Source organism: Nelumbo lutea, chromosome 1 (assembly GCF_056320005.1).
Source record: "Nelumbo lutea isolate HS-2025 chromosome 1, American lotus-T2T, whole genome shotgun sequence".
In the NCBI taxonomy this organism is placed as follows: Eukaryota; Viridiplantae; Streptophyta; class Magnoliopsida; order Proteales; family Nelumbonaceae; genus Nelumbo; species Nelumbo lutea.
Genome location: NC_142684.1, coordinates 201,977,245 through 201,988,017, shown reverse-complemented (window position 1 = coordinate 201,988,017; position 10,773 = coordinate 201,977,245). Strand labels below are relative to the sequence as shown.

General features: G+C 39.3%; 1 protein-coding gene across 1 annotated transcript; it reads right to left on the bottom strand.

The window, feature by feature from the left end:
- Positions 1 to 5,549: 5,549 nt before the first annotated feature.
- LOC148880406 (F-box protein At5g51380-like) lies at positions 5,550 to 8,719 on the bottom strand. Its single transcript, XM_088962284.1, has 2 exons — positions 7,171 to 8,719; positions 5,550 to 6,287 (listed from the first exon to the last, which is right to left on the bottom strand). The coding sequence occupies exons 1-2, from the start codon at positions 8,349 to 8,351 to the stop codon at positions 6,023 to 6,025; spliced, it is 1,446 nt and encodes a 481-aa protein (XP_088818410.1). The 5' UTR covers positions 8,352 to 8,719; the 3' UTR covers positions 5,550 to 6,022.
- Between the last annotated feature and the right edge of the window lie 2,054 nt (positions 8,720 to 10,773).

Genomic DNA, 10,773 nt, shown 5'->3' with positions numbered 1-10,773 from the left:
GGCAGGCACGCCGCCACCAAGCGAGAGACATGAGTGCAGTCCTCAAAGTGGGTAGATACTACGCCGCTAGACAAGGGATGTGGGTGCAGTCTTTAGGGTTGGCAGGTACGGTCCTGTCAGGCTGGAAGCTTCTCGCGAGTTACCTGACAACGAGCTGCCCTGTAGTGATTTACCTGGTGGCGAGCTATCTGTGACTAGCTACCTGGTGGCGAGCTATCTGTGACTAGCTACCTGGTGGCGATCAATTTGTGTCAAGCTGCCTGTGGCGAGCTCGAACTATCTAGTTGTCAAGAGGCTGCACTTAGTTGGCATGAGGTGCTAGGTGTCATAATGTCATTGGAGGGCCAAATCTGCCCTCATCAGAAGGAGAGGCTGCTTGTTAACCAATTGAAAGACTTATTGCTTTATCTTTTAGTTGTTAAAATAATTAAATGATAAATTTTTAAAGGATACAAATTTCTATCCAACTTCAATTTTAGCTATTAAGGAGTTGGCAAGCTCTTTAATTATTAAGGCTGCCTTTAGAAGCAATGTAAATCAAAAATCGATATAAATTTTACATCACTTCGGTTTTGTAGGCGTTTGGAAGGAACGTGTAACTATGATCGACGTAAAACTCCACTCCAGTTCAGTTTTGTGTGCGTTTGGATGGAGTGGAGTTTTACGTTGATAATTGATGTAAAACCTCATCAAGCATAAAGTTTTACATCGATAATCAATATAAAAACCACATCGATTTTATCGATATAAAATTTTACACTTCCACCAATCGCATTTTTTAAAAAACAATGATCACTTTACATTGATGATGTTTTACACTAATTCCAAACGCAGCCTAAATAAAAGACAAAGCGGAAAAATTTTCAGTTGTTATCAAACAACCTTGGCCATGTTCAAAATGCTATTTAAATTAGCTTCACTAGAAAGTCGACTTATTAGCTCTATTAAAGAGTATTCTGCTTTTCCATGTTTTTCACCAAACATAGCATCTAGGCTTTCTCTATGAGGCCCACCTTGCCATGCCATAAGTTGCTACATGAAAGCCCTTCTAAAGCGGCTTTAAATTAGTTTCGCAGAATGATGATTTCATGATTGATTAAAAATGTATTGTTTTTTTTTTTTTAATTTTCACCAAATAAGGCAAAAGCCAGTGCATAATATATGTGCATTTAGTGACCTAGATGGGTCACTGATCAAGGTTCAAGTATTGATACACCCTATTATACCAGAAGGGGCATTTCGGTACTTCGTCCCTAACTTCCACGTTTTTTTTTTTTTAATTTTTTTCAAAAGTAGGTTAAGGATAGGTCTTAGGCATGCCTACCCCGTGAAATGGGTCAAAAGGCCAATGTTGAACACTCATCGATGAGATACGATACAATATGCCCAATATATCATGTCAAAAATTTTGAATCTTGGTTGGATCATTGAAACCCATCCGGTTTTCAACAGTTCTATTGGGTTTTGACCAGTTCTATTTTTTCAGAAAAAATGAAAATCATGGTTTTAAGAAACCATATTGCCTTCTGGTTCCTAGGTTGAATGGTCTGACCCAAGGTTCAAAGTATTGATACATATCAGTCATACGTATTGTTCTGGGAGCTCTCCGATACGCCCCTACAGGGGGTGTATCAGGGTTTTGATCGGTTCAAGGGGTAGAGCCTTAAACCAGCCCCCTGGACCGGTTTTGAAAATAATAAAAAAAATACCGATATGGCCTAATATTCCCCCACCGGTGTATATTTATATAGATAGATAGATCCCCAAATTTCCGAGCCAAGGTAGAGTGGACATGAGGTGCATAGACACAACATATGGTAGGTAGATCCAAATCAGATTCATTTATATTCAAGTTAGAATAGGATTTCTTTAAGGTAAAAATATTCAAAATATTATATATTGTCAATGAAATGAACTAAACATAACTTTGATATTGTATTATATGAACGAAATAAATTGAAAATTACTTGTATGAAACTTGAATCTTGGACAATTTAGTAAAATCACAACATTTAAACCAACTTAAGTATTTGATACAATATAAAATTTAAAGCCCCGTTTGGTTCGTGGGAATAGGGGTCTGGAATTAGAATCATAATGGGTTATTCCAGTTTCAACCATTTGGTTGGGTGGAATCGGAATCCCATTCCTATTCCTACTAGAATGACACTCCCCCCATTTGAGAGAATGCACATTCCCTACCCCTCCCTTGGGAATGAAATCTCATTCCTATTGATTCCAATTCTCATTCCCATTTCTATCTGAACCAAAAATATTATGAAAATAGACCATTTTGATTCCGATTCCAATTCCAAATATGAAGCAAACGAATTCTAAGTATGTAAAAGCACATATATTTAAGTTGATGAATCAGATTATATTGACTATGAGGGTGGATTACATAAATGATCCAATTATAAATGGATCAATTAATTTTGAAGCACCCTTAATGGGATCAAATTATGTAATGCGCCTTTATGTGGTATGTATAGAAGGCTAGGTGCAAAAAGGTAATGCAGGGTGTTGATTTCAATTTTCAATCACACATGAATTATCCTTAATGTTTCATCATACTTCTTGGGGGCATTCTTTTTTCGGATTTTGAGATGAGGGAAAGTTGGTCAATGGGATTTTGGTTCCCATTGACCAAGAATGCCATGTTCTTTTTTCATATTTATGTGGGGATTAGGGAAAGTTTATTTTCTTAGGTATAAGTGATACCTATCTCCTAGGTGGGTAAATAACTTTACCACCTAGGGAGAAAGTTGCCAACACTTGAATGAAACAGAAATGCCCCTTTTAATAATGGATTTTTATGGCTAAAATGGTCATTGCACTATTACATGAGAAATAAATGAGCATGATTAAATGCACCTATCTGGGTAAACATTTCCTAAGAAAAACTTACCCAAATAACTACATTTACCTAGGTAAATAACCTCCTAAAGAGCAAATGGGGCCTTGAAGTATTGATCAACTAATATATGGACACAGAAACAATTCTTGGGCTCCTCCACCTCCTTGGCATCATTGTAAGAAACCACTTAGGCGAATCCTACATGGCAAGAGCAATGAACTAGGAGAGTAACAGTCTTGAGGTGTTGGACCCTCTAGCATTTAAGGAAGGCATTTTATTAGCAAAACAACTGGAAGTGTTTGCCTAGGAGACACGCAGAAGATGGTAAATATCCTCTTGAATCTCTCTTGTGGTTCCTTGCCGTTTACACCAACCAGCCACTTAGCCAATTGCACCCTCTTCCTTTATAACAATTTACTTGTACTGTTGAAAGACCTTTTTTGGTAATCGGAGCTATGCACTATTAATAACTTCTCACCTCTCCCTTGCCCTTTTTCCCCAAAGTGTTGATTGTATGATTGGATTCTGCGTCAATACTGGAACAAACCAGCTAACACACCAATGAACAGCCCTCGGTTGTTTACTGTTGAAAGACAATGTATCAATTTGCCGGACTTGAAAAACATTAAAAAATTTCAAATTTGCAGCCTTAACACAACGCGAAGAGCTAGGGATGCCTTACATTTTTTTAGATAAACAAGCTGTGCATTAGCCATGACCAAACGAAATATTTACAACCTGCTCCACCCAAACAAAAGGGCAATTCCACCACACCTCTAAGAGTTATAGTTCTTGGCACGTTGAGCAACCAAGTTTACATAAAAAAGAGTGGCACTGAGGTAGCTAAGGTCTTAGGTCTTGATAATCTCCATATTGTGAGCCCCCAGCCTGGCCAGTGTATTGAAAGAAGCCAGTGGGAGAGAAGGTGAAAGCCTAATAATGTGAGAAGAAATGCGTAATGAAGATTTTTTGATGAGAAGGTTTCTATCGTGTCAGCTTGGTCCAGCAAACAGGAATGCCAAAAGCGATCAGTTCAAACTTCAGAGGTGCAAAGGGTGGAAACATGTTCACTAATTCTTCAGACCTACCATGTCAAACCCAGTTCAGAAAGCTTCCCTTCATATGACTTGCTAGTAATGCCACCTCTTTGCCTGCATAAAAAATATTCACTTCCATGCACTTGCGGTTTGATAGAACTTCTTGAGGCAATCACAGGACGCAAACGAGGTAGCGACATTTTACATAAGAAACAATGTGGTGCGAAGATCAATTTAAAGGAAATTGGTCCATCGCACGCAAGACTCTCCAGGTCCCTGGTTACTTCACCACAACTCTTTTTGCCCTTGTTTTTAGTACAGTAGTTATTGCAAATTGAAAGGGATAACTCAAAAAAAACGAACAGTATGAAAAACGTAGAGAATTCAAATCAGTCCCACAAGATTATTTAAAATATCCTTCACAGAAATATCTAAGTTCTTGACTTCTTAAAAGTCGACACACTTTTTCAATAAATAGTACTGTTCCTCTCTTCAGTTATGAGAGTCCGCAGTCCCATGGGCCATAGGATGCATGAATCCATCAATAAAAATGTTACATCTCATCATTTCAACAGTTAACGGGATTTCATCCGTTAGCGGCTGGTACCCAATGGAATCGGACACAAAAGGAATAACTTCTTTCGAGGGATTTCATTTGAACTTCCTTTCATTTTCGGCAGTGGTCCTGTAGCTTCTACAACTGGGGCTAGTTCATCTGGTGATGGGATCACTTTTTCATCGGGCTTGGGTGGAGGATCTGCTAGCAGGTGGGTCAATCTTGGTTGTCTTAGTCACAGGTGGGTGGAGGATTTGCTAAAGACAGGTCAGCACGTGCTTCAACTTCTGGTAGCGGTTTTGGTCTTTCAGAAGTGCTACGGGCAACTGGAACTCAGAAACATCCCATTTTCCTAATTCCCGTTTTCTGTGATTGATTTTACAATTCTATTTAAATGTGTAACACCAAAATGGACCCTCTTCCTTGCCTTTTATATTTTCCCTCATGCAGGGCAGAAATCACATGCTTTTGTGTTTTGTCTTCTCGTTGGTTGTACTGAAAAAGAAGAAAAAAAAAAGAAGGAAAGAAGAGGAATTCTTACCACTGCCAAAAGCTACAACATTCATGGACACCGATGGGTGGTGAGTGGCCGGTGGAATGCTTCTCTGTGTTAGGGCTCAGAAGAGAGGAAAAAACAAGAGGGAGTTCGAATGAAATCCCTTGAAAGAAATCATTCTATGATTTTTGTTGTCTTCAGCTAACGGCTGAACACCCGTTAAGTTATCAGAGTTTCGAAATGCTGACATTTTAACCTTTTTATTGGTGGGTTCACTCGTCCATGGGTGCACAGAACGCAGACTCCTGTTATGAAGCTTCTGTACTTGTTTGGAAGGTACATTGATCCCCACCTGGGTAAAAGTAAAAGGCCAGCCAAACTGATGGCACAAGCAAATTTCAATTAAGATCAGCAAATACCAGTACCAAAACGGCAAAACCAACCTACCAGCTTGAGCAGTAGCATCATGACATGTAAATTCATCCTTCCCGTAACAGTTGAAATATGATTCAGCAGGAATGTGCTGCAGAAAGGGGGCTGATTCCTGTGATGATTTGACAACAATAATGTTCTGTAGACATTTTTCATGCTACATATCCAAGATGTTCAAAAACCTAAGTATATAAAATGAAAAAGATGTGACATTGAGATATCCAATTACAACAATCCCTTCCAGTATCTTCCTTTAACTACTTAACAGAAAGGGGATTAGCATATCTAACCTTGTAAACAGTACAACTGTATAACAGATGCAGGGTTAGGGTAAATACATCATGGAGTAATTTGAGCTGGGAAATTTTGAAACTCAGGTGAACAAGTTACTCCACATGCATAAATAACAGGTGAAGAGGGTTTGACACGTTTAAAATGATTAGTTTCCATTGGCCGGTTCACTGTAAGCAAAAGAAAAATGTAAATCATCCTCCATTAATGACCATGTTAACCATCTAAATGGGTAAGAGAATGACTACATCAGAATGGTAGTATGATTAGAATTGCCACAAGACCTTTTGTGATAGCCTCCTGAAGCATGAGAGTAAGTTCAGATTCTCACCATCTTGTAGCAAGTTCAGGCCTCATACCCTCTTGAAAAATTTACCACCTTTCTTTCCCACTCCTGTTGCTGAAAGGGTTGAAAAAAGAGATCGGGAATCTGGTCGCCATTTTAACTCCTTGAGCACAGAAAACAAGCTTGACAGTGCAGGAGTGACTTCATTGTCCTTTATATTGTTACATGAGACCACTCTAAGCCTTTGAAGCTCCTTCCAAGAAAGAACCACTGATTCCAGACCATCTGTTGTCAGCAACGAGCATCTTTCCAAAGATAGATACTTTACCCTCCTGTAAAGAAAGTGATTAGCAACTAATATAATAAGTTCCTAATGTAATAATGAATTGTTATTTGCACAATCAGCCATGACAAAAACCTGCCTATATGTAAAAAAGTTGGGCCAATGACCAAATGAAGATATTTCTGTGACATGGAAGACCTCTCCATCTATTGTACTCTGCAAAGAGTATGAAGTGCAGCATGCACCCCCTCCTGCCTTAAAAATCTCCACAGCCCATTTTGTATCTCGCTTACATTCCCAAAAGCATGTCAGTGCGGGTGTGCCTGGGGCTACCTGTCTGTATGTGCGAGGGTATATTTTAAGTAAATTCCTTACCGGTTCTGGGGATTAAATTAGGATTTTTAAGGGGAGAAAAGCCATGTTCTCCTAGTGATCCAGAAGAAGCTATCAAAAAAATGAAAGAACTCAGAGACTCCTGCAGATGTTGGCTTAGTGTAGAACCATGTTAAAACTTTTCTATGTTCAATATTTTGCTTTGGTTCTCATAGTTTTATTTGTTTTGTTCATGTCATCTTTTAAGACAAAATTCCTTAAGTTGATTAGAAGGATAAATCTATAATCGGTTTTCATTAGAACGAAATAAATTGTTTAGAAGAACTATTGAGCAGAATTCTGTATTTTAAAATTTCAGCGTAACTATAATGGTTCAGTTTGCAGCTGCTGACTGCTACACTAAGGGAAAGGCCAAACTACAATTGTAACATAACGCTTCATGTCATGCTTCCTGGTTGATCTCTACCCATATAAATACATCTTCAAGGTAGCTCTGTAATAAAGTGCCAGCCATTGAAGAAAAGGAATCTAGAGTCATTAGGTTACTGAAATGTAAAGAACATAGTTGAAGAAGTATGGGCATCAAAGTAGGTTGATACCTGCAAGTGCTGGCAAAGGAGAACATGTCATTGTCCAAGCCCCAACAATTCTGAAACATGATCTCTCTAACAGCCTCGCATACGATAAACAATGATTTCATGCTCTGCTGATCCCGGACTTGGCAATTCTGCAGATGCAACCGTTCAAGGGTAGGGCAAGACCCCAAATGTTCAACTGGTCCGGGGTTCGGATCAATCTTTTTGCACGACTTAAGTCTCAATGTCTTCAGATTCCCACAGAATGATAATGCTGCCATCCACCCTGCATCCATCCTGTGGTCGCACAGCATGAGTTCCTCCAGCATGTGGCAGCATTGCCCAATAGCTTTGATCCCGTCGTAGCTCCCTTCACACCCACTCAGCTCAAGTTTCACAAGCCGCTTGCACCCGTGTGCCAAGATAGTAAGGCCAATATCCGAAACCACAGAATTGTAAAAACCATCGACACTTCCAATCAAATTCAAGATCTGAAGGTTCTGGCAGGCGGCAATCCCACGCAACGTGAGATCAGTGCACCGGTGCAGCTCTAGTTCTTGCAAAGTCGGGCACTCCTCAGCGACGCTTTCCAACCCCGTTTCAGTGGCACTGATTAATGCAAGCTTCCGAAGATTAGGGCATCCGCGGGAAATAACTCGTAGCCCTCGATCAATTGACTCTGGCGACAGTAAATTCTCCCCGTGGATAAACCCACCGGGAGAGAAACCAGAGTCAAGATGAAAGGATATGAATTTGTGGGATAGAAATATTCCAGAATTCCTGGGCCTACAAATGCAAGCTGTGACAAGATCAATATCAGTAAGATTAGGGAAACGAGAAACAAGGCGACTAGATTCAAGGAAACTCCAATCGAGGAGCTTAACAGAGCGAACGAGACGTCCCTGGAGAGATAGCCATCGCTTGCATACAAGCGAATTAGGGTTTCTTTGTGAGTCAGGAAGCTTGGAGAAGATTCGAAGGAGAAGCTCGTCGGATAAGAGAGAGGTTAGATCCTTGGAAGAGCCTAAGCTTCGGTTTTTCGCTGGATGTTTCTCATTTTTTGCTGCTGCCGCTGCGTTGAGAGATGGGAGCTGCATCTTGAAAACAACATGCTTATGCTTGAGAGTTTTGTACCTGAACCAGAGGTCAGTCCAGTTCGAAGACCTCTTGAATGGTTTAGGGTTTTTTCCTGTTGAATACGTCATTTACAGTGAGGATATCAAATCCAACAAGGCTGATCTGATTCCTATTTCTGCTTCTACTTCTATTTGGCTGCATAGCGTCTGATCCCCTTCACTCTCCGTTCTCTCTCTCTCTCTCTCTCTCTCTCTCTCTCTCGCCCTCTCTATTTCTCACTTCTCACCAGTGCGATAGCGCGCTCTATCTTTGTGTTGTTTATCCTTTATTTATTATTTTATTTTCTCAAATTCCCAACGGCGCCCTACAGACCGCGTCCCACTCGCGCTCCACATCACATCCAACCGTGTATTGGGAACATTTCCATGTAGGCGCGCCCTGTGAGCGTCAATCTTTAAACTCTATTTTCTCTGTTTCAAAAAACGGGCATCTGTCTGCAGGTCAATCGGTCTATCTGATGCATTTGAGTTTGGTGTCCGTCGCTTGATTTTCTATTATTTTCTCAGCAAGTGTTTTTCGTTCTTTTGTTTGTTTTCTGGCATTTGAAATGTTCTGCAAATAATAGGACTCGTCATTGGAGATTATTACGAATATGCCCCTATTTTAAAAATCCATTTGCCAGAAAAGAAGTGTCTGTGTCTCTCAGTGAAAAAGGCTTCATGGGTCGAAAAGGGTCGCACAATTTGTCTTGTCTACAATTACAAGATTAGGAGAAAATCAGAGGCTGTTGTTGCTTCGAGAGAGAGAAAGGGAGGGGGGTTGCTTTTCTTTTCTTAACTTTTTGTTTCTTGTTTTGAAAGTTCAAACATGTTGTATCTTCATAATTTGTATGGTGTGCAGGAGAGTTATATAATTGGCAAAGGCAGAGTTCTCGTGCGCTGGAGATCCGGACTCAAGGCAGAGAGGTGGGCATGAAACCTTTTAGATCCCACGACCACGAGAATCATCACCAACTACTACTAGCTATCTGTCCTGTCCAAATTGACTAAGAACCATTTGATTTGGTGACCACCACTGATGTCAACAGTACATAATTCTTCTATGGATTGAACTTTCATGGGTCCCGCTGAAGATAGGCCTTACACCAATTCTAAAAGTGTTTTTCTCTGATGTCCACCATTCAAAAGGATCTTGTACAAGCATATTGTTATGGTTGTGATTCAAGCCCCAATAGTATTTTTAATTATTTACCCTTCAATACAAATTTTAATTAATTGGTTAACATTTTTAAATATTTTATAGTGTTTTATTTATATTATATAATACTCTTATATCATATAAATAATAAATTAAAAACTTAGATTTGGAAGCACAAAAATTCTAAAACTTTGATGAATATAAGAGCATGCTTGGTTTCGTGACCGTTTCTTGAAAAAACGATGTCACATCTGCACCAATTAGGTGTGAGTAGGGGTGGATTCGAGCCGAGCCGAGTCGAATAGTATGAGTCTCGAACTTGCCTTGCCTAGGAAGTACAAGGCTCGAGCTTGGTTCGAGTTAGGACCTTGAGCTCGAGTCAAAAACTCATAAGCTCGAGCTCAATTTGAGAAAAAAATGTTTTATAAAAATAAAAATTATATATATAAATATTTTTTATTTAATATTTAAAAAAATAAGAATTTTAATAATTAAAAATTATAATATTTTTATTATATATTTTATTTTCTATAATTTTATTTTATATATATATATATATATATATATATATATATATATATATATATATATATATATATAAAATAAAATTCTTGCTTCCCCCACTTGAACAATTGGTTCAAGTGGCATTTATTTACAATTGAACAATTGGGCATTTATTAGAAAATTCAAAGAAATTGAAACATCTCGATTTATGTGAATCTAGCCGTGTAGGGAATTCAAATTCTTGCTTCCCCCAATGGTTCAGCATTTCACGAAATACAAATCTTACCTGGCACCAACGTGGCAATTGGGTTGGTTGGTCGTAAGCCTAATCTAATGCATCACGAGCTATCTGAAATTAAAAAAAAAAAAACATCCACAACCCTAATTACTTCTGAGAGTAAAGTCATCATCATCTACTCCAGAGGAACCATTCACACACTACAAAGGAAAAAGTCGTTACCATCATCTCTAGAGGAACCACTCATACACTCCAAAGGAACCTGATGGGAGGTGATTTGGCCCGACCTAGTAAGTAGTAGACGCGTGGATTCGATCAAGTGACTGGACACATGACTTAGCATCCTCAACTATCTGGCAAACTAACTTTGTATACCTAATCACCTCACCTCAACTGGTCAGACCACACCCCGACCACCTCGGCAGGTCACTTCACCTCGGGCACATTGGCCATCTTAGCTACTACCTAAACCTAGGTATCCTAGAAGATTGCGCTTATCAGGGTTACACATGGCGAGTGTCTAGAAGGCTAACGGCTATCTTTGAGCCTTTCGGGGACACATCGTGTAACCGTAGGCATTAATTCTATCCCATTCGAATCGGAAGGTAGTA